The sequence below is a fragment of the Gouania willdenowi genome, chromosome 20 (genome assembly GCF_900634775.1).
Source record: "Gouania willdenowi chromosome 20, fGouWil2.1, whole genome shotgun sequence".
Lineage (NCBI taxonomy): Eukaryota > Metazoa > Chordata > Actinopteri > Blenniiformes > Gobiesocidae > Gouania > Gouania willdenowi.
In genome coordinates this window covers 4,093,096-4,117,262 of record NC_041063.1, presented here as the reverse complement: position 1 = coordinate 4,117,262, position 24,167 = coordinate 4,093,096, and the positions used below count along the sequence as shown (strand labels likewise).

Sequence of the window (24,167 nt, the reverse complement as noted above, 5' to 3'; positions counted from 1 at the left end):
GAATATGCCACCCAAATGTCACGCTACAAGCTAGCCATCAATACTGGGCTTTGTAACGAAAAGAAGAGCAACAGGTAAGAATATTTTTATTTTTATTTATTTTATTTTAATTTTTTACTGGTAAGAATAATTCACAAATCAAATTCAAAAAAGTAGATTTTGAATGTTTTTTTTGAATACTTTTCTATCAAATTGAATATGTATATTTTTGTTAAAGACCGTGTAAAGCAAATTCAACTATTTTATTGGATGCGGCTCTCCCCTGCCATGGGCCTGGATGCTGGAGATTGTGACCTGGGCCTGGATGCTGGAGACTGTGACCTGGACCTTGATATGGACGATGAAGAGTGTGATGTATGGATGGTGCTTATTTGTGTAAGTAATTTTTTTTTTCAAAATCCATCTGAAAACCAAGAGACTGCATAACTGTGTCCATATGAATAAAATAGATAAATACAACTTCTACATACTTGCCTCAGTTTAAATATTGTTTCAGTTTATTTGTTACCAGACCAGAGGTGCCTGGAGCACCTGGTTTCCCATTTAAATAAGGTCCCCCACCTAAGGTCTCATACAAAACTTTTGTGCTTCATTAAAATATGCTTGTGTTAGATACATTACGAATATTAATGTGCAATGATACAATTAAATATATTACCAAAACCAACTACAAGCAAATCACACAAAAATTATGTTAATGCAGATATGTTACAGTGCCAGACAGCGATCTATAGAGGACTACTAAGAGACCAAGTGCCCATGCTACTGGATAAGTTAGTACATTTACTGGAAAGAGGTAAACTGATAATGATGCTGAATTCATTGTCATGGATAGCAGATTTCAACTTCTAAATGCATCATGCAAACAAAAACTAGGTGAGAAAATACATCATGCTAAGAAAAGTGCTACAAAATAGACAGAAGAAAAGTGACAATTACACTAATACAATGCACCAAAAGCCACAATATCGCATATTTTTTGCAAAATTTTCCGTTAGGGGCATGCCCCCGACCCCCTAGTTGTCACACGCAGTGATTTCTTGCCGTGAGTTTCAGCCTTCTACTTTTTTTTTAGCCTCTTTTTTTTGACATCACTGTAAGATTCTTTTGAAGGGCGATCTTGGCACCCCATTTACCATCTACCAAATGAAAGTACACCTTCCCAGGTTGCTCCAATTATGGGCTTAAGCTCCTAGCTTCTGAAAGAGTGGGACAATTCAGTGAAGACACTAGTAGGTTCATTAAAATTAACTTCTATGGTGATGATGGATTGGCAAGTGTTGACACTGAAAGTCAAGTATAGAGCTAGTGAAGAAAGCAAGTGAATTATTCAGCAAATGAAAACTTCAGTTGCACAAGTTCATCTCCACATGCACCAAAGTCTGAGCCATGCTTTCAAGTTCAGAGTGTGCTATAGTTGCTAATGATTTGGATATGGTATTAGGTGAACTAAAAAAATATTGTTGAAATAGACAATTTGTATAGCCTGTGAATTAGTCTTTACACACAATTAGCAAAAACAAGCATGAATAGTTGTTCTATATAAATATTTTGGTGTTAACAAAATGACAAGAGTGAGACTTTAGTGACCTGATGCGTTCCGCCAAAAAAAAATGTGTCCTCACCTCCATGCCAGCGGCTCTCCCTGCACTGTGGCCTCCTAATGCTAGTTTTAATCAACCAGAAATTAGAAATGAAAACTATAAAGAATTTTGACAAAATACATTTATTTGTCAATATTTCATTTCAACCAACTGTCCATTATTTATCTGGGGACATGTCTCATGTTGTAGGTGTTTGTCACAGATGTTGATGATGACAGAGGCAGGGGGCTCCCACTTAAAACACTGTGGCCCAAGGCAGTGCTACCTTTACCTCAGCTCTCCTTGTCTGCAACAGAAAGGAGGTCATTAAAAAGATAATCATGTAAAAAACATTAAAACATCAAGTGATTTTTGGTTGAATGAATGTCTTATCAGCAGACTCAATGTCTATAGAAATACACTATTATACAGTATACAAAAATAAACAGATAAGAACAGTTCAAATGAACATTAGAATAGACAAGGCATTTGTTTCATTTACTTTGTATTTATGCTGATATAAAAGTGCAATTCAGCTACTAGCAGTGTTCATACCACTGCTAGTAGCTTAATAAGAGTTTAAATTAATTTAAGTTAATGTATAGCATAAACACACACTTAGGAGTGGGCAATATGGGGAAAAAAAAAAAATCACATCACGATTTTTTCTTTGTAAAATCACGATCACATCATGATTTTTTTCATTCAAATCATTTAGACTACTTTAAAGTTATTTACTAATAAAACAAACCAATTCACTTACTTAAAATCATCACCCCAAATGGAAAAAAAGGATTAAAAGATCATTTAAGACAAGGTCATTTTCAAATATTTTTTTAAATTGTATGTAAGTAATTTATCAAACTGGTTCCAAGTACAATTAACTTCAAACAAAAGGGCTGACATGTTCTTATAGTCACACAGTCTTTTTACTTTGTTTAACTAAAGTAGTGTAGCATTAGCATTAGAAACATTTGCTACATAACAAGGCAGCAGATCAGTCTAGTGATTTCTATTTGTTATTGAGGTAACACATTCATATTAATAAAATCCTACTTTAAGCAGTGTTTGGACGCCTCATTTCACACAGTTTAGACAATCATATCATTTACGATATACAATATAAACCATTTATTTTTTATCAATAGTTTTACAAGAAAAACAATAATGGATCAAAGTCAGTGGAGCCACAAAAAGTCTTTTATTAATCACTAGATGATTGTTGTTGTTGCCAAGCCTCACTCAAAGCGTGAGGCTTGGCAGCTGTGATACTAATAGATGACGGCATTTCACTCACGTGGACGTCATCAAGCTTTAACGTGACTTGATGACGCAACGTAAAAGTGAATTTCGAACGTGCTTACAACTTTTAAAGACATTGTTGGACCTTGTTGCCGGTAGCGGGCGCACTTTAAATTTCCGAGCAAAGAGCCTCCCTGCAGATGTCCTTAGTGATTTTAGAGAAGAACTGCAAAGTCTCCTGTTTTGGGCCAAACTTTTGGGGTTGAATGAGGACTATTTAATTGCCCAGGGAAGAGGAGAGGATCAGTTGAAAGACAGGTGATAAAGTGGTATTTCCAGGGGGAATTGAAGGACTGACGACAGCTATCTATAAAGCATATCAAAATATGCTGGAAAAGAAGTTTGTGTTCTACCAATGTATGACGAGAAGCAGAAATACAATAGATAAGTGGGGAAAACAACTGAAGAGTGGGATATCAATGAGGATCGTTACAGTATCTTCAAAACACAACACAAAACAACGAACTCATTGTAGCTGGATGAAATTTTACTTGAATAATATTGCCAGATTTATTTATCAAACTAAAAATGAAAAGAGCGCTTTCACCATTTCAGCAGCCATGTTGGAGACTGTGAGGGGAACAATACACCAATCAGAGCCATATTTTCTGATGTTGTGCAGAACTGCCAAAATACTGGGATGAGGTATGGAATAGACTTCAAATAATCTTGGAGTATATGATACCTAGAAACCTAAATGATTTGATTACTTTTAGCTGTATAAGAAAAGCTATAAGTGGAGGGAGAAAAGACCCTCCCACCACGAAGGACTGGATAGAAACATTTGAAGAATTATACACTGTGGAAAATTAACACATTCTTAACAATTCACAACAACAACCTTATTGTCAGGTAAAATGGCAGATCCCATCACAAAGCACAAGAGAGAATGACAGAAAATTGACAGAATGTGGCAGAACAAAATGATATTTACAGTTTTTGGGACATGTGTCAAGTCTACAGAGATATTACGAGGGGTGCACATAATTATTTGGTCTTGTGCTCAAGGGAGCACCTTGAGGTGTTACTCATTTTTTAAATATATGTTTCAATATTTCATACAAGTAAATAATGTTACATTTTATATTGATTTAAAATGAAAATAAATAGAAAGAGTGCAACAACATGTTGGTTCTTCAAAGCCTAACTGAATATGAAACTTTTAAATAAACAGAGTGAAAACTAAATTAAATGACATCTTTTTAAGCATTTACAACAGTTACTGGCATCATCTTCATCCTCATCATCACTCTCCTACTGTCTTCTTCTATTTCTAAATCAGTGGAAGCTGCAGATTTATAAGAGCTGCTGGTACTTCTTTCTTCCTAGTCCAGCCTGTTCACGCTGTTTACATTACTTGCACCTTTTTAATTATTTATTTATTTTTTTTATCAGTGTGAGATATTCTTTGGTGGAAAAACACCTAAATAATGCTTAGAGTAAGTGAGATTCTTTTAGATTTTGATGATAAAAAACAACAACAATCATCTTACGATCTATTTATTAATAATGAGCGATTCAGCTCCCTAAAATGATCCGGCTCTTGCAACTCCCATTGGCTCCTCAGATTTTCTGTTGCTTACATTACACAAGTATTAATACATTATCTGAAAAAATAAATAAATTAATAAATAATTAAAAAAAAAAAAACATTTGAAATACATATAAACACATTATTAAATGAAATATTAATTTAGAGATGGTAGTGAACCTGTCAAGATAACTACAGATGCCATAAAACAATCTCATCAATTGATCAGAGTTCAAAGGCATGTAAAAGGAGTTATTGTGAAGTTTTATTGCTGGTATAGCAGTTCAGAACAGTTAGCTCTGTTAGATACTCCTGCAGGAGTCTAAGCCAGTCTGCCTGTTGCTCTCTCCTTCCAGCCGCTCGTAGAAGATATAAAAAAAAACAATGCACTACATCAGTGATTAATCGCCCACAGTGTACCTCCCTGAATCACCGCCCCCTGATTCACTGCCTGCTAACACGTGCACCTATCACTTTCACAAACCTGTTCATTGTAAATGTGGCGCAATGATTTGTTTATTTCCTTGAGATGAACCCAAAGTTGAAGCCCGTAGTGCAGTTGAGACCTTATGGTTCACGTCACACAGTAGGTCAGACTGCAGTTTGAAACAGGATGTTGCATTTGCTCCTGATCGGTCACGTGTCACACCATCAGAACTCTGATCACAGCTTCATAACCATGTGAGCATGTGACCCTTCTGCCCACAGGGCCCATGAGCTCAGTACTTTTTGTGGTGTACCTCACTGAATCGAAACAAAGATTTACAGTTTGACTGGGACATTTTAAAGAGGAAAAGTAGTTTCCATCCATCCTTGTAGCTTGGGGATTTCAAAAGTCTGCTAGTTCTTTAAGAGGACTTCCCTTAGCCAGTCAACAGTTTAACAGTGTGTTCATCCCTGTGTGTGAAAGAGAGGACGGAGATCTTCATCATTCCTCAAACACAGAGATGGCGGATGCAGCAGAGACTTCGATCAAAGTGGTGTGTCGTTTCAGGCCGCTGAACAAGGCAGAGGTGGCTCGGGGAGACAAGTACATCCCCAAGTTTCAGGGGGAGGACTGTGTGCAGATAGCGGTGAGTGAGAGTGTGTGTGTGTATGTGTGTGTATTTGTGTGTGTGTGTGTGTGTGTGTGTGTGTGGGTGATAGATGTCCTTCACCTCATTTCTCCTCATAAGGAGGAGCCCCAAACACAATTATTAACTAAACATCTTGTAGAAAAACAACAAGATTAGACCAATAACGTGGCGTAAGCCAGCATGAAGCAAATTATTTAGAGCCAAGTCTGTCAGTATTTCAGTTGTGCTAAGAAGGAAAGCTACTCTTGGATACTGTACACTACTTCTTAACCAGTTTAACACAGACATAGAGCCACAATGATCTTTATTTCTTAAAGGTTCTTCTCTCTGAAGAAATATCTCCAAATAAAGATCAATGACATCTTCTTAGTAAAAACCACAGCAGTCCTAAATGTTCTGAGGCTTTCTGGTTTTCTTTGAAAAAAAAAAAAAAAAAAAATGTAAAAATAATGATTTACTATAAATAGTCATAAATACTGTAGATAATCATCAATAACTTTACTGTTATTCACTGCAGCAAACTAAAAACTATGCTAAACTCTTTAACTGCCTCTGATCATGCATTAGTAGTTAATTTGGGAATACTGAATATTGGAAGATGTTTCTGCTTTTTACACTAGACATAACAATATATAATAAAAATTTTGAATATGTAAATGTATAAACTGAATTCAAACAAATGTCATCCTCATATTTTGTTTGGATGTGGTTGCAGCAGCACGATGAGAACAGTTTTGTGCTTAAGCACAGCACAGTTCCACTCAAACGAGCCAAATAATCAGGATTTTAGGTGACAAACATGGTTAGGCACAGCACGGATTGCCAGTGTGTTGTGGGCTTAGTGCCAGTAGGCCGTATGGATTTACAATAAAGCCCAGAGGAGAGAAAGATGTCGCTGACTCAGGGAGAGATCCATGCAGAGGAACGTTGCAGTTGTCCATCCTCAGAAAGGAGATTGGACCAACTGGGACCATAAATCTGCTTGGAACATCACTTGGACAGAGATTTGGTGTTTCTGATCCAGTGAGTGAATGACCACCTCCTAAGCCCAGTCATTTTACACCGAGGGGGTCTTGCTGGAACACCAGCATACTCACTGTGTGTACCACAAAGTTCCCTGGATCACATCTTCAACTGCTGCCCAAATAGAATGGCATCATGACCTTGCGCTAAAGGCACAATCTGTATGATTGTGTGGCCATACCAGCCTGTCATTGCCCAATCTTATTAGATCTGTGAAGCTAAGCAGGTCAGGGTCTGGTTAGTAGTTGGATAGGAGATCACTGAGAATTCCAGGTGCCACAGTGAGGGACAGTCGCTCCAGTGGTATCTGTCATTGAGTCCTTGAACAAGGCACTTCACCCATTGCCTAGTATGAATGTAATGTGTGAGTGAGTGTTGGTGGTGGTGGGAGGGACCGATGGCGCACTATGGCAGCCTCGCTTCCATCAGTCTGTCCCAGGGCAGCTGTGGCTACAATAGTAGCTTACCACCACAAAGTGAAGGAATAATACCTTCATTCTGGAAGGTGCTTTGAGTGTCTATGATAAAGTGCTATGTAAAGTCCAATGCATTGGAAATGGCATAATTTATTTTTTTCTATGTGCTGAACACATATGGCACACATTGGTGATCCTCTTGGGTCAATTTGACCCTAAGCTGTATTAGCTGTGTAAAACTTGTCTGTGTGTGACCCATGTGTGACCTAACATCCCCACACATGCAGATGCAGAGTTGAAATGTTGTCAGTGAAGTTGAGGAGATTTGGATGAAAACTATTCAAGATAAATTATTTCTAATTTAAAATTTTGGCTTGATGGTGGTGCTAGAGAACAGGTCATGGTTTCATTATCAAGGGGCTATTTACGTATTCAACAAATAAACCCTCAGCTGGGTTGTCCAGTTAAATGTAGTTATACTGGGTGAAATGGTCCTTCCATTCTGAGGGTAGTCAATACATTTATAGTGTACATCCAGGTATTTCTGACGGCCATATTCCGTGCATACTATCGGAGTGAGACCACTACGCACTAAATATGAGTGAGAATAGTGCGTAGTTTCGGACACAGCCTGTTTTCAGAAAAAGAAACAGCTGCGACCCTTTAAAACGTCCTGCCATTTGGTCTGAATGGAAAGAACCAATCAGATCAGATGCCTTTATGTATCCTCCTGCCCACACTACCTCTGTCCCTCCCTCCTCCCCACATGCACATTCCAACAGGTGCTGGAATGGCTGAGTCTCTCCTGCAGTCCTATGCATGTTCAAGCTTGTGGGGTGTGGCTCCATCTCAGGATAGGATCAAACGGGAGGAGAAGGAGGGGGTGGAACTTAGAGAAGTTGCTAGCTCATATTATTCTAGCTTTCCAAGAATGAGTACTCCACCTTTAAGAGTGTCTGATTAGTTAACTGAAATATGCAATGACTGGGCTCATCACTGATTCTGTGTCACAAAGTAACACTTCACTCATTGGAGTTTTTTCAAAAATCATTATACACAGACTAATCGTCATCTTCTTTCAGCATTTCAAACAAAATAACTGTGACAAAAAAAGGCTGTTTGGAACATCTTTAAAACATGTCATGTTCTTGGACTTAGTTGTTTTATTTTTTCATTATTTAGATTTTTTTTTACTTGAAGTACGTGGCACCATGTTTTACACACTCCAGTGAAGTAGGTGGCGATATGCACCTATTCAAGTCATTGCAAAACACCAATAACAGCAACATGTTCTTGGACTGTTCTCGGACCTCTTCTGTTTAGCCTTGATATGCTTCCTTTAGGACAATATCTATCACTGAACCCAGATGACTATGGTCACATTGAGGTGTTGTGTGACTGCTTAGAAAAAGTAAACTGCTGGATGAGTGAAAACTTCCTTCAACAAAATCATGACTAGATGGAGGTGATGGTCTTTGGTAACAAGGAAAAGAGGACTGCTATCAGTGAGTATCTTGAGTCTCTGTCTTTAAAGACCAAGTCAAAAACCTTGGTGTTCTGATTGACTCAGATCTGACATTCAGCATCAGATCAAATCTATCACAAAAACATCTTCTACCACCTAAAGAACATCTCCAGAGTGAAAGGTTTAATGACTCAGAAAGATCAGGAGAAACTGGTCCATGCTTTTATCTCCAGCAGACTGGACTATTGTAATGGTCTTCATCAAACATCTACAGCTGGTTCAGAACGCTGCAGCTCAGGTCTGAACCAGAACAAAGAGATCAGAACACTTTACTCCAGTTTTAAAGTCTTTACACTGGCTCCCAGTCAGCCTCAGAATAGACTTTAAAGTTCTGCTGCTGGTGTATTAATGTGTGAATGGGTTTGGTCCAGAATACATCAGTGAGATGTTAGTCAGGTATGAACCCAGCAGGTCTCTCAGATCTATGGACACAGGTCAGATGGTGGAGCCCAGAGCTCACAGTAAACATGGTGATGCTGTGTTTAGTTGTTATGCTGCAAAGAAGTGGAACAAACTGCAGCAGAGCTGAAGTCAGCATCACATGTGAACATTTTTAAATCCAAGTTAAAGGCACTCTTTTTCTTATTTTAATGTTGTTATTGATTTTTAACTGTTAAATGTTTTCTGTTGCACTGTTTAATCATGTAAAGCACATTAAATTGCCTTATGTATTAAAATTCACCAAACAAATACATTTGCCTTGTCTTGCCTTACCACAGCTTAAAGGTGCAGTCCGCAATTATCAGAACCCTCTCTCTCCCTCCCGCCCTGCTGCTCTCTTGCCCTGCCTCCAAACTTTCCCAGGTCCCTCCCTCAGAGGAGCTAACAAGCTAACGTTGGTCTGACAGCAGCATCACAGTAAAATAACAGTATCACTGCAGCGCTTCTCTCTCTCTATGCGCACACACCTCAGCAGAAGCAACAACTCAGTGTCACTTACAGCAGCCACACGGAGGGTGCTGCATGAACACAAACAACACATGCACTACAGAGTTCTAGTGTAACAATTACAAATCAAACATAATGTAAATCAAGCAGAAAAGTCACCAATTTCATCTTCTACTCCTCCAGACCATACACTGTAAAAAAGACGGCACTCTAGCTCCGGGAAAGGGGCGGGGCCTGTGAGCAACAGCTGAGCTGTCAGACAGTCCATCAAACACAATCCTGGTTCTGATTGGTTCTTTTTGCTCGGGCGCGGTGCATTCTGGCAATCTGCCAAAGGCTGCAGGAGCAGCAGGGGGACTCAATGAGTCTGTTTTTTTCACACAGACTACTAGTTTGATGTAAAGCTGTCCATACATAGTGACAGCTTTAGCAAATATGACAAAAAGTCACTTTTGTTCGATTTGCAGACTGCTCCTTTAAGGACCACAAGGGACCATCAGAGGTCTGCAAACCCCACGAGCTTGATCTATAGTAATGGTGATACTTTGTCTTTTTTTCCTGTTCTTTCTTCACAGGGAAAGCCATACTATTTTGATCGCGTGTTCCAGTCGAACACCACTCAAGTGCAATTCTACAACGCCGTGGCTCAGAAGATAGTCCGAGGTAATCTGCACTGGGCGACCGTGGCTCAGGTGGTAGAGGGTTGTCTTCTGATCGAGAGGTTGGAGGTTCGATCCCAGTACCTGACTATGTGTCGAAGTGTCCTTGGGCAAGACACTAAACCCTAAGTTGCTCCCAGTGGTCGACTAGCGCCTTGCATGGCAGTCCTGTCCCACTGGTGTGTGAATGTGAGAGTGATTGGGTGAATGAGCTGATATGTAAAGCGCTTTGAGACTGTTTCAGTGTGGTGATAAAGCGCTATATAAAATCAAGACCATTTACCATTTATATTATTCATTTAGTCATTTACCTTATGAGCTTCAATGATATTTTTTCTGACAGATGTTTTAGATGGATACAATGGAACCATATTTGCTTATGGACAAACTTCTTCTGGTAAAACCCACACAATGGAGGTATGAAATGCTGCTGCTTTTTCTGATTGTCAAATATGTGACAGTAAGAGAACCTAATCAGGTAAAATGATGTACTGGTTTTATTGTTGTTTCTTTCAGGGAAATCTTCATGACACAGATATGATGGGAATTATTCCGAGAATTGTTCAAGACATCTTTAACTACATTTACTCAATGGATGAAAACCTTGAATTTCACATTAAAGTATGTTGACCTGTTGCTTACAAACTTGCCAAAAGCATCTTCTTCAATGGTATTGTCGTTAATGGTATCATTTATCACTTTTTTTTCCTTGCAGGTTTCTTATTTTGAAATTTACTTAGATAAAATCCGAGATTTATTGGATGGTATGTATGAGTTTGTTGATTTGGCACAGACTGTATTTAGCATAGCTTGGATACGAGTTTCCTGTATATTTTACCACAGTGTCAAAGACCAACCTTTCTGTACATGAAGACAAGAACAGGGTGCCTTACGTCAAGGTGATATGTCATTTTTTGATTATTTCCCCATCATGTCTGGTGCAGTAGTAATAAAAGCTGTGCACAAACATTAGCTAACATTGACACTTTTAGTACAATCGATGGCTAGGCTTCCTACAAACAGTAACACACTGCATGTTTCCTGTTTCCTTTTAACCATTTGACTGATGTAGCATGTACTAATGGCCTCTGATAATCATCTCGCACTAAAGAAATCCTGCTGTCAGTTCCTAACACAATGTGTCCTTTCTCAGGGATGTACTGAACGATTTGTGTGCACTCCTGAGGAGGTCATGGATGCCATTGATGAAGGCAAAAACAGCAGAAGCGTGGCTGTCACAAGTGAGTTCAGACACAGAGAGCTTTCAGTGTTATCTCACATGGACTCGACCTCAGCGAGTCTCCTGACTCCCACAATGCGCTCCTCAGCCAAGTAATGTGTGCTCTGTGAAAACCACCAGAAAGTAAACAAGTCTTTGAAACCTTGAAAATACATTATTTTTTTTATTTAATAAAGATGGATAAACAGCAACAATTACAATGGTGAAATTATTGATAATTAAGGGATGGTAAAGAGAGTAAGAAAAAAGGAGGAAAAAAATAACACTACATCATAACAGTGGCGATAAAAATAATACTATCAACAATAATTAATCATAGTAATAGTAATAACAATATAATAATAACCACAGCAATGAGTTGTCAGAGAGGGCTTAGCTAAGTCAGGCATCGGCCTGTTAATTCTGCTTTAATTACCACTCATTGTATGAATTAATATACTAATAAATCACACTGGAAATGGACATGATGAACATGAAATGTAAGAATATGCCTCATTTTGAACAAAATGTGTTTTTATTGAGATAACTAAGAAACTCTGTGAGATCAGTTGAAGCTCTGCTGAATGAGCAGCAGGATAAGCCAAGGCGGCCCTTAAACCAGGAACAGGCTAGCAGCACAGAATAAATTTCCATGGCCAGTCACTGATGTGTTGTCTTTGGTGAAACAGCTGTTCCATTTACATCCTGAATCAACTCATTCAAGATATCAGGATAAGCCTGGTCTAGCCTTGTTTAGGGCTGTGTTCGAAATGGCACACTCCGTACTATACACTACAAACTTAACTAGTACATACTTTCTACAGAGACGTGCAGTCAGGGTAGGCAAGGTAGGCAGTGCCAACCCAATGGTGAATTAATATTGTGATTATTTGTTTTAATTATAATATTATTATAAATGATTTATTTTTCAATTTCCGATAGCCTACAATACCTGCAAGTTTGAAAGTGTCAGCATTTTGGGCTTTTCATAACCCAAATCGCTAAACATCGCTATTTCCTAACCGCTGTAAGGCAGGAGGAGGCTACACCCCTTCTCAAAAGTACATTGCTGCTCTGCCTCAGTTCCTATAGCGTGTTTTTATGTGTTTGCGCATGCGCAGTCAGGTCCCCAAGAGGACAACCATTTACGAACAAAGGCAGCTCTCTACGCTGCCTTTGGACGTAACCTCACTATGCTAAATGCTCTACATAAGTTCACAGTGCATTAGTGAATTGATTCCATGTGACCGCTGCTGCTACGTTCTCTAGCTAGTGGGCGGGATAACACTACAGTCAGGATGACTGAAAACTTTTTTTTGAAGAAAAATTACAGCTTTTTAAAGATGGGAGACCAACACCTGAGCTACCAGACCTTCAGCAAAGGTAAGATCAGAAAATGTTTCTTTTCACAGTGAATGGAACAAAAGGAAAAACTGACTTTGTGGATGCTCCTCACTGAGGCTGTTCTAAGTTGTTGTTGTCTTTTACTCCATGTTTCTGTGTTTCCAACAAAAACAACGGATGCGCTGCCGTGTCAAGATCGTAAAACACCATTAAAGAAACATAAACAATTATTCAATATAGCCTCCATAGTCTCCCAACAAGATATGTCTCGTGACAATGCAGCGCATCCGTTGTTTGTGTTGGAAACACAGAAACAAGGAGAAAATGACACAGCAACAACAACACAGATGGCAGAGCAGTATGAAGAACTATGTGACCTTTCCTTTGCTGAAGGTCTGGTCGCTCAGGTGTTGGTCTCCCATCTTTTAAAAACTGCCATTTTTCCTCAAAAGAAAGTTGTGAACATTTTTTATTGTCTCTAGCGCTGTCATCCTTCCTGTAGCGTTATCCTGCCGCGAGAAAACGGCCACGCTGTATCAATTAACTAATGCACTGTGAACGTACGTATAGCATTTAGCATAGCACGGTTACATTTTCATATTGGGGAACTGACTGCGCATGCCTTACAGCGGAGTGAAACTTGTGCAGCGTCTCTGCCTTACTAGGAAATAATGGTGTTTAGTCATTTTGGGCTATGAAAAGCCCAATACACAGAGGTTTCACAGCACAGAAGCGGTTTGTAAATGCACATTCAGCAATTTGCATTATCTGTGAATTTATATTACAAGTGTGCCTCAAAATATTATTTGTGAAACAGATCGCGTGCATTTGTGAATCTGAAAAACAACTGCAAAACCAATATATATTTGTGAAACAGATCGCGTGCATTTGTGAAACAGATCGCGTGCATTTGTGAAAAACCCTGCAAGAGTTCATTCATTATGATACTGTTCTGATTTCATACCAGTGCTATTGGTACGGTTACCAAAGTACAAGTACAAGTTAGGGGTAGGGTTAGGTTAAGTCTTAGGGTGCTCTCACACATGCCTCTTTGCTCCGCACCATGCTTCGTTTTCTCGGATACTCTGCTCTTTTTGTGATATGTGAAAGGTCACTGAAACTCTGATGTGGAACAAACAAGTGAACTCTACATTGAAGCGCAATTGTAACGGAGCAACTCCATCAGTTACAGCAACAGCAGCAACAGCTGCGTGCCTGCTGTCACGGTAAAAGGCACGAGCACACACATTCACAAGCCAGTGCTCCAGCAGCAACATATCCGTCCATCTGTCCATCCATCCATCCAATTTCAGAGACGCCTTGTCAGCACACGAACAAACATTTCCTCACTCCCTTCCGTATTTCTCCCACATTATTCATTTATTTTACTCATCTCTGTTTTCCCAAACTGTTCACATGATCAGCAATGGCTGCACATTTGACTGCTCTGTTTTATCATATTCTCATGATTTCACATATTTCACATCCTTACCAGTAAGTTACTGGTGACATGACGGCTCTGAGCGCTGACAGGTGGAGACAAAGCAGAGTCATCTCTGTGTTTATGTAGAGCATTAGCACAGGTTGTGGCATCGTCTGATTATGGGTTATTTTGATTTATTATTAATTACTTTTCTGCAGGGATTGTCTTAGGATTTCCTTTGGAAAACATAGGAAGAGAGACCAAACATAGGACGTCAAAGCGCGACTGTCAATAGTAACAGTGCAGCGCCACATTGTCACGGCATTGGAGGCTGAAGTATTCTGTCCAATCGGAAACCAACCATTTCGTCTGCATGACGTTGTTCAGAAAGTTTAGTGCGCTTGGCAAATAGAATGTGTGAAAGCAGAACTGACCAAATTAAAAAGCAACAATGTTGCAGATTCACCGCCTGAATTGCACCGAGTGCACCGGACTATATGTGTGAAATCACCCTTTGTCATGCGACCTCAACTGGCCAATGACTGACCTATCACGTGACCTAAACTGGCCAAATAGGGCCGCTGCATACGGATAGGATGTTGGAATATTGATACGGCAACCATACAGATAGCCACTGCCTAATTAAAACAAATCATCAAAATATCAATTCACCCTTGGGTAGGCACTGCCTACCCTGACTGCACGTCACTGATAGTACAATTAGAATGACGACCGTTCCCACTGAAGTAAACTTCGAAGTTTCCCAAGATGTATTACATTACCTACAATGACAAAAACCAAAAGCACACTAAGGCTAAATATCTGTGTTGATTCACCACCTTTGAAAGTTCTGAAAGTATTTTAAGCGAGAAAGTGACCATGTTGAATATGAACATGTGCTCATTTGATCCATAAATCTTGTGGAAACACATTTCATGTCGACATTTTGGAGATTTTCAGAGACCCGCCATTGTGCTACTGACAAAACTCCCAGATAACCTCAAGAGCCCTATTTATAAAAGCATTAAAGAAACATAATGGGAGACAAGAAGAGATGCTTTTGTTTTGAAAAGGGGATGTTTGATTTTCAGCTTGAAGCCGGTCCCAGTACAAATTTGCGTTCCACTCGCAATGCATCATGGGGCCGTTAAGTATGACTAATGTGCCCCTGACTAGTGTGCACACTTGAAAAATGTCCCGATATAGTATATACCCAGGTATACTCAATCTTCGCATACTTTCTAATATGAAAGCACTAGATACTAATTTTGACGTCGGACTTATTATGAGTAGTACGTAGTATGTGATTTTGAACACAGCCGAGGTTTCATGAATACCCTCCTGCTTTTTTTCAGATTTCATTCTGAGTCCATTCCAGTGACGTGCCGTGACCACTAGGGTTGGATAGGCACGTTGCAAATTGAGACCACCAATGACAATTTCATATGTTTCTGCTGTCAAGTGTTAATTCAATTCAAATCAATTTTATTTATATAAAGCAATTTCCAACAAAGTAATCTCAATGCGCTTATCAAAATATATAATTCATAATAAGAAAGTAAAAACCCAACAAGATCCACATGAACAAGTATTTAGCCATCTAACAAAATCAACATCATAAACACCATTAAAGAAACATAAACAATTATTTAATATAGCCTCCATACTCTCCAACAAGATATGTCTCATGACACGACAGCACATCTGTTGTTTGTGTTGAAAACACAGAGAAAATGACAACATCTCAGAACAGCCTCAGTGAGGAGCATCCACAAAGCCAATCTTACCTTTCACTGTAGAAAATACCAACAATGTTCTGACCTTTCCTTTGCTGAAGGTCTGGTAACCCGGGTGTTGGTCTCCATCTTTTAAAAGCTGTCGTTTTTCCTCAAAAAAAAAGTTTCTCTATCATCTCTGGTGCTGTCATCCTGCCTGTAGTGTTTAATCCTCCCACTAGCTAGAGAACGTAGCAGCAGCGGTTACGTGGCATCTATTCACTAATGTACTGTGAACTTAGGTATAGCATTTAGCATAGCGCGGTTACGTGCAAAGGCAGCTCTCAACGCTACCTTTGCACATAAATGTTTGTCATCTTGGGGACCTGACTGTGCATGTGCAAACACATAAAAACACGCAATGAGAATGGAGGCAGAGCTGCAACTTGCCTTTGGGAGGGGGCGTGGCCTCCCTCTGCCTTACAGCGGAGTGAAAAAAAAAAAACGACTGTGCAGCCGTTCCAGGAAATAGCGCTGTTTAGTAATTTGGGCTATGAAACGCACAAAATGCGGACACTTTCAAACTTATAGGTACTGTAGGCTATTGGAAATGGAAAAATAAATAATTTATAATTATAATTAAAACAAATAATCAAAATATCAATTCACCCTTGCGTAGGCACTGCCTACCTTGCCTACCCTGACGGCACGTCACTGGTCCATTCTGGAATAATGATTCAGCTTCTCCTACAGGAAACAAGAGTAGGGGAAACAGGAATACTGGAGGCTAATCCTCTATCATAATGTTTGTGTGTGTGCACCTGCAGACATGAACGAGCACAGCTCAAGGAGTCACAGCATCTTCCAAATCAACATCAAGCAGGAAAACACTCAGACTGAATCAAAAATGACCGGTAAACTCTACCTGGTGGATCTGGCTGGAAGTGAAAAGGTATAACAAGTTATTTCTCTCGCCCCATTTCTCTCCTCCCTGGGCCATATTAGTTTTAGCCTGCAATGACAAAGAAAAAGCAAAGGACTTTTCTTGTCCTTGAGTTACATATTGATAAACCAGAATGTTGTAAGATATACTGACAAGAACAAAAGCATGAAGCTCAAGAAATAGGCTATGGAAGTTTTTTTTTTTTTTTTGTACATTTTATACTATTCACACTTCTTGGCGTTGTAATGAAACAACAGGTGGTGACTGCTTTTTAACCAAATAATTGCAGTAGCTGTGAAAGCAGCATGCTTCCAGCCCCTATAGATAATCTTTGTGTTCCAAAGGTGGGAAAAACTGGAGCAGAGGGCACAGTGCTGGATGAGGCCAAGATGATCAACAAGTCCTTGTCTTCACTGGGAAACGTCATATCAGCCCTAGCCGAGGGTTCGGTAAGACAGCTTTTAAAACAGTTCTTGGTCAACTATGTGATCTAAAATTCTAGCATTAAAAAATAATGGGCTAATATGAGGGGCCGTTAGGGACTTTATTCAGAAAAAGATGTAGAATCCTACGCACATATAAGTAGAATCCTGCAAGCATATATGTAGAATCCTGCACGCATTTATGTAGAATCATGCTCGCATATATGTAGAATCCTGCATGCACATATATATAGAATCCTGCACGCATACAGTATATGTAGAATCCTGCACGCATGTTCACATATATGTAGAATCCTGCGCACATATATGTAGAATCCTGCACGCAAATATGTAGAATCATGCATGCATGTATGTAGAGTCATGCGCACATATATGTAGAATCCTGCATGCATACACGTAGAATCCTGCATGCACATATATATAGAATCCTGCACAGATACAGTATATGTAGAATCCTGCACGCATACAGTATATGTAGAATCCTGCATGCACATATATATATAGAATCCTGCACGCAAACAGTATATGTAGAATCCTGCACGCATGCTCGCATTAATGTAGAATCCTGCACGCATTTATCTAGAATACTGCGTGCATATATGTAAAATCTGGCATGCATTTATGTGGAATCCTGCACGCATATTTGTAGAATCCTGCACGCATATATGTGGAGTCCTGCACGTATATATGTAGAATCCTGCTTGAATATATGTAGAATCCTGATTGGTTATATGTTGAATCCTGATTGAATATATGTAGAATCCTGCACGCATATATGTAGAATCCCACACGCATATATGTAGAATCCTGCACGCATATATGTAAATTCTTGCACGCATATATTTAGAATCCTGCTTGAATTTATGTAGAATCCTGCATGCATATATGTAGAAACTTGCACGCATATACAGTATGTAGAATCTTGCACGCATATATGTAGAATCTTCCACGCATATATGTAGATGGTATGAATTGACAAATTTCTTTAAAATTTCATAGATTAAATTTGACTGTATTCGATATTCGTTTTACATGTTTTTTAAAACTTAATGTGGAGTCAAGGATCACACCAGGGTACTTAAATTCCGACACAATTCCTATATCTTCTCCTCTTACAATTACACCAGATTTTGTTCATGTCGTGAAACTGTTTAGCGAACAACATACTGTACAAATTGTTTTTTTCATATTGAGTAGCAAGCAGGATTTAAAAAAGCCATTAATTTACAGGGACCAGAGTGGAGGTCAGGATGGTAGAAGCCACTTGAATACTTTTTCCACTTTTGCAGATGACTGCATCATTCAGCTTGTTCGGCAGAATATTTACGTAAGATAGTATTCATACTATGTCAACAAAGACGTCAAAGCATGGGCTTACATGCCTTAAATAAAATACCTTCCTGTTACACTGAAATACCTTCAGGTTTCACTGAAATCTCAGTAGTGTGTGTTAGCGCTTTATGCATGCGGGATTCTACAGTTATGAATGAAGAGTTCCGCAACAATGTAGAAGTCCACACACATTTATGTAGAATCTCATACACATATATAGAATCCTGCACGCATATATGTATCCCGAACGCGTGCCGGATTCTACATATGTGGATAAGCACTTTTTTATGTGTGCTTGAGAGAATATATTTCATGTGTGTGAGAGAAAGTGTTTTCATATGTGAGGGCCCGTTAGGGAACAGTCGAGCTGCTTCTTTACTGGGTTTCATATTGGAAGCTTAGAAATAATTTCAACACAGCAGCATTTGTTTGAAGCTGATGGAGATTATTTTATTAATCGGATAAAGCCGTAGTGTAGGCCTCACAGGTCAATAAATTGGAGATAATTTGCTCGGTAAAAAAAAAAAGCAAATGATTTAAATTGCCTTTCAAAAGTTAGTTGATCTAACTTTAGACTCTTGTTAACATTTTTGGAAAAGTTTGAAGAATTGCATTGTGGGATTTGGAGTCTCGTAAACGGATGCATAGATGTGTTTTTATTTCATTCTTACTATGATTTCTAGTTTTGCCCACAAAAAGTGTGTCAAAGTGACTTCCCAACTCATTTCTGGTGTTTTCATTTTCATGGACCGAAAGTTGCAGCAAAACAATGGAGTAGGGCTGCACGATTTTGGCAAAAAACCTAATTGCGATTTTTCTGACAGATATTGCAATTGCTATTTGATTCAACGATTAAAAAAAAAAAAGTTTATACATTTAAATGCATATGCGTTTTATTTTTTTTCCAAATTTTGTTTTATTTTTTTCTCCAAATTCTGTGTTTTCCACTTTAATTTTTTTTAAATAGGTTTTTTTTAGAAATATTAATCATTTTTTTCAGAAAATTAGTTTTTAACTCATGTGAGGAAACAAAATATATAGTAATAAAAAGATAACAAACTATAATTAAACAAAAATGTATGTCAAAAATAAAAATGTAATTTAAAATGAAAAAGATACAATTAAAAGGTAAATATAAGTTGTACTGACATGGATTGTTCTGACTGCCAAAGACGTATGAAAGCAGCATTAACTCATTCAGTGCCAGCCATTTTCAGATTTTCTACCCCCCTCAGTGACAGCCGTTTTTGAGCATTTTGACTGATTTTAAAGACCTACAGAATATTTTCTACTATGACTATCTGAAATCTGACACCGGATTCTGAAAGATTGAAACCTCTACTTTCAAAGAATATTTCAAAGAATTTGTTTCTAGCTCGTTTCGTTCTTTTGTAATCAGCCGTTGAACAGAGTAAGTTTTAGTTTCAGAGCAAAAAGCTGAGACTTTAAAGCTATTTTTTTTTTTTTTCGCTTTTGTGACAACTCTAGCATCTGAACATTGTTTCCCTATATAAAACAAAACAAAAAACTCTGAGACTGGGCTTTTGATGGCAAAATTATTGTTATTTATCTATCTGGGTTAGAGTTGAATGGATTTCTTACTGTATTTTGGTTCATGGTAAATGGTCTTGATTTTATATAGCGCTTTATCACCACACTGAAGCAGTCTCAAAGCGCTTTACATATCAGCTCATTCACCCAATCACTCTCACATTCACACACCAATGGGACAGGACTGCCATTCAAGGTGCTAGTCGACCACTGGGAGCAACTTAGGGTTCAGTGTCTTGCCCAAGGACACTTCGACACATAGTCAGGTACTGGGATTGAACCCCCAACCTCTCGATCAGAAGACGACCCTCTACCACCTGAGCCACGGTCACCCTACAATTTTGGCATTCCTCCAAGTTTCTCTCCCATCAGTCTGCACACACGCACCTTCCTCTTCCTCCCGGACATGCAGAGTGTCACTGCGTTCCTCGTTTTTTTATATCGTTTTATCTCACCATCACCACACTATCCATGAGTTCCACACATGCTCTGATCGAGTGTGCGCTGCTGGGAACGTTAACTCTCATACGTAGTGCCATTTTCTTTCTCGTAAATGCCTTTCCTCCTCTCCCTGTTAGCTCTGCTGAGCATGGATGATCTCTCATCCAAAGATTCGCTGCTATCTCCTACGTGTCACCTATTATTTTGCTCTCTGGCTCACAGGCTGGGGGTATTTTGTCCCCCCCCCCCTCTCCCTCCTCCCAACATGCAGCGATAACCCGTTTGGCCCTGTTTGTTGATGGTTTTTTCTCATCATCGCAACATTATCAATAATCTCATGTTCTGTGTTAGTATGTGGAGCTGTGAGATGCTGGATACGTCACAATATCACTTCATAGCGCCATAATCTCACTCGTTCATGCTTCTTCCTGCTTTGCTGGGTAGCACCAGTGGCTAATCTCTCATCTAAAGGTGTACTGCTGCCATCTTCAGGGCACAGTTGGTCACTACAACACCCCACAGCTTAGATATCGATGAGGGACTTCCGCCAGGGTGTTTTCTAGTAATCCCCGTGAAAAAAACGCAAATGACGAGTTACAGTATCTCGTCAATGGCACTAAGTGAGTTTTTAAATGTCACCATATTTCCCCTCAGAGATCAATGGTTTACTAAAACTGAGCTGGTTTATTGATTAGGTTTTGATCAACTTAATTTAAATGAACCTAATTTAAACCGTAATGAATAAACAAAAATAAATGAACAAATTATCAGAAGTTATCATTAATCTACGATGTTTCAGACTCTACAATCCCTGGTATCGATGGTCTCGTCCACAACAACAAAACAACTTTATCCACAGATCTTCTGTAGCTCTGATGAGATGTTTAAACGCTCTAAGCAGGTGAAGCTGATTGAAGCTGACTCATGTTTTCACAGAGCACAGCAACGCTACATGAGAAACAGACAAAGCTCAGTGATGATTTGCATAGTTTTTTGCAGTTTAGACAGTGTTTAGTGCGGTTTAGACTGTGTTTGAAGTGGCCAGGATGGGAGGGGGGCAGGTGGTGCACCATAATAAACGGTCCTCAAAACATTTCCCCATAAAAAATGTCCTTTTCCTCACGGTGACGGTGTTTCAACCCCATTCTATCCTTTTTCGCGTTCAACTGTAGATTTCGTTTTCATAGATTAATTCCGTGATTCTTTTAGCGTGGATTTTATAGTGTCCTAGTGTAGTTGTTGTTAGCACACTCAACTGAGGGGTAACTGAGACCGAGAACAAACTACAACAAAATCGGTGTCAAGTGAATCCCTGTCTTCCATGAAACCACAATAAGAACGAAGTAAAAACCCTTGTATGCATTTGTCTATGGGACTCCACATCCCACAATGCAATGTCAACAAGAGAGTTCTTCTCTTTGATGAATTGTTTTTAAAACAGTTGGCTTGATTTGTCTTTCATTAAAGGCAATACTTCATGCATGTTGTTTGTGTGTCATAGATTAGTTTTGGCTCTTGGTGCTGCTAAGTGGATATCGTACCTGTTAACTGTATGTGATGTTTTTTTTCCTCTCTCCATCAGAGCTACGTGCCATACAGAGACAGCAAGATGACCAGAATCCTGCAGGACTCTCTGGGAGGAAACTGTCGCACAACCATGGTCATATGTTGTTCACCCTCTTCTTTTAATGATGCAGAGACTAGGTCTACCCTGCTGTTTGGACAGAGGTGAACAAAGCAACAAGTTATGCTGCTGACTTTGGTCAAAATATTTATTTGCAATCTTCTCACATTTATTGACGTAACGTAGTTTTACTTTTAGAAATATTTAGCAGGTGGATGGATGGATAAAAGGATACGTGGACGAATGGCGTAAAGAATTAAAGCTGCAGTATGTAGAATTGTTAGACTTGTATAGAAACAACCACACTCCCCCCTCCCCTTCCTATTTGGAAACCTATCGTCCCTTACTGGTATCCTTGTAAATGCAAAAAACTGTGGAGCCTTTTGCAACTTTTTTCTCAATAGAGACTAGTGACAAATGTAGGAACTTTATCTTATGTTAATGGAGTTTTGTGATATTTTAATGGAATGAAAAGATGTATTACTCGCTGCTGTGAGGAAAGTAAGAGGCTCAGAGTTCCTCTTCCACAAAGCTCACGCACAAGCAGCTGCAGTGATCCAAGCTGAGGAGAAAGTCCACATCCAGACTGTTGTTCTCTCCACATCGGATAAGCTTCTCTTAGGTTTACATGCGATTTATACTGTCTGTCATCGCTCTCCCTCTTACTCGGTATGTGGGGCAGACTGCCACACCACATACCGAGTCAGAGCGACGTGCTTGAGTCTGTTCCATGAGAGTTTGTTTGGGACTTTAGATTGTTGCTTCTCAACTCAACTCAACTTTATTTATTTATTTTTTAAAAAAGGTTTATTTATGATTTTTTACAATACAGTCATCAGAATAAGCAGTTCTCATTGTTGAAATTAAAACAAAAAACCCCGTCCCCTCCCACAGAAACATTGAGGAAGCCACAATAGTCAAAAGATTAAAAAATACAAATAATAATGAAAAACATAATTAAATAACAATGATAATACCTAACAATGATAACAATAACATAAAGAAGAAAAACATATATATATAAAAAAAAATAAAAATAAAATAATAATAATAATAATAATAATAATACAGTCCAGTGAGTAACAATAAATTATACATTACATCATCTTGGTCACAAACTGATTTTGGGAAGCTCAGCAGCGAGGAGCAATGACATGTAAACCAAAGGGGCATCAGGGCTTGTAATGCCTGTTACAGAGGAAAAAACTTAAGGTTCAGTCATTTATTAAATGATCAGAGCTTTGGCTTTCAACATGACTTAGAAAGGGCTTCCATGACAGTTAGAATTTGTCAGCTGACCCTCTGACAGTATACCCTAGCTTTTCTAGTTTAACAAAATACAGCATGTCTTTAATCCACTGTGTAAATGTTGGAGGGTTACATTCTTTCCATATAATCAAAATCTGTCTTCTGGCTATGAGTAGCTAAAGACAGACAGCTTTGTCTGTTGTCTCCCAAGCTCAGGTTTGTCGTCTCCACACCAAATACAGCCAGGAAGGCAGAATGTCTTAAATCTTTGCCTATAACTTTGGAAAGTGTACCAAATATTAACTTCCAGTAATAACATAACCCAGGGCATTCCCAAAGCATATGAATTAAAGTGGCTGGGAATTGCTTGCAACGATCGCATATGGGATTTATATTAAGTAAGAATCGAGAAAGTTTAACTTTGGTCCAAGTAACCGGTGAAAGATTTTAAACTGCATGATTGTATGTTTCATACATATTGAAGATGTGTATATTCTATCAATCATCTTTGACCAAATAATGTCTGAAATTTTCATACCAAGGTCAGAGTTTAGACTGAGCCTTCTCCCATTAGTAACGAATAGATGTCACCTATCTTTCTCCTCTTGGATGATCTGAGATCATAAATCACATCCAGGAGAGTGTCTGGGGGCTTTAAAGGGAACTGGGTGAGATTAGAGGACATAAAGCTTCAGATCTGTAAATATCAAAAAAGTGCAGCTTTGGGAATCCAAATTTTAAGACAATCTGTTCAAATGATGAGAACAGGCCATCCATAAACATATCTTTAAATGAACAGATCTCCTGTCTAGACCAGGCACCAAACAAAGCATCTGTCAAGGGTACAGTAGTTTGAAAGCATGGTTTTTCGCAATAGGAGC

The 24,167-nt window shown here is 38.9% G+C and overlaps 1 protein-coding gene across 1 annotated transcript in view; it reads left to right on the top strand.

Moving 5' to 3' along the window:
- Nucleotides 1–5,332: 5,332 nt before the first annotated feature.
- The window catches only part of LOC114453912 (kinesin-1 heavy chain-like), a 49,714-nt gene continuing 30,879 nt past the window's right edge, over nt 5,333–24,167 (top strand). Inside the window, exons 1-10 of the mRNA XM_028433896.1 lie at nt 5,333–5,489; nt 9,920–10,007; nt 10,347–10,420; nt 10,520–10,624; nt 10,719–10,767; nt 10,847–10,902; nt 11,157–11,244; nt 16,532–16,656; nt 16,992–17,096; nt 21,997–22,142. Coding sequence (XP_028289697.1) covers nt 5,364–5,489; nt 9,920–10,007; nt 10,347–10,420; nt 10,520–10,624; nt 10,719–10,767; nt 10,847–10,902; nt 11,157–11,244; nt 16,532–16,656; nt 16,992–17,096; nt 21,997–22,142 — 962 coding nt within the window. The 5' untranslated portion in view covers nt 5,333–5,363. The remainder of the gene's footprint in view (nt 5,490–9,919; nt 10,008–10,346; nt 10,421–10,519; nt 10,625–10,718; nt 10,768–10,846; nt 10,903–11,156; nt 11,245–16,531; nt 16,657–16,991; nt 17,097–21,996; nt 22,143–24,167) is intronic.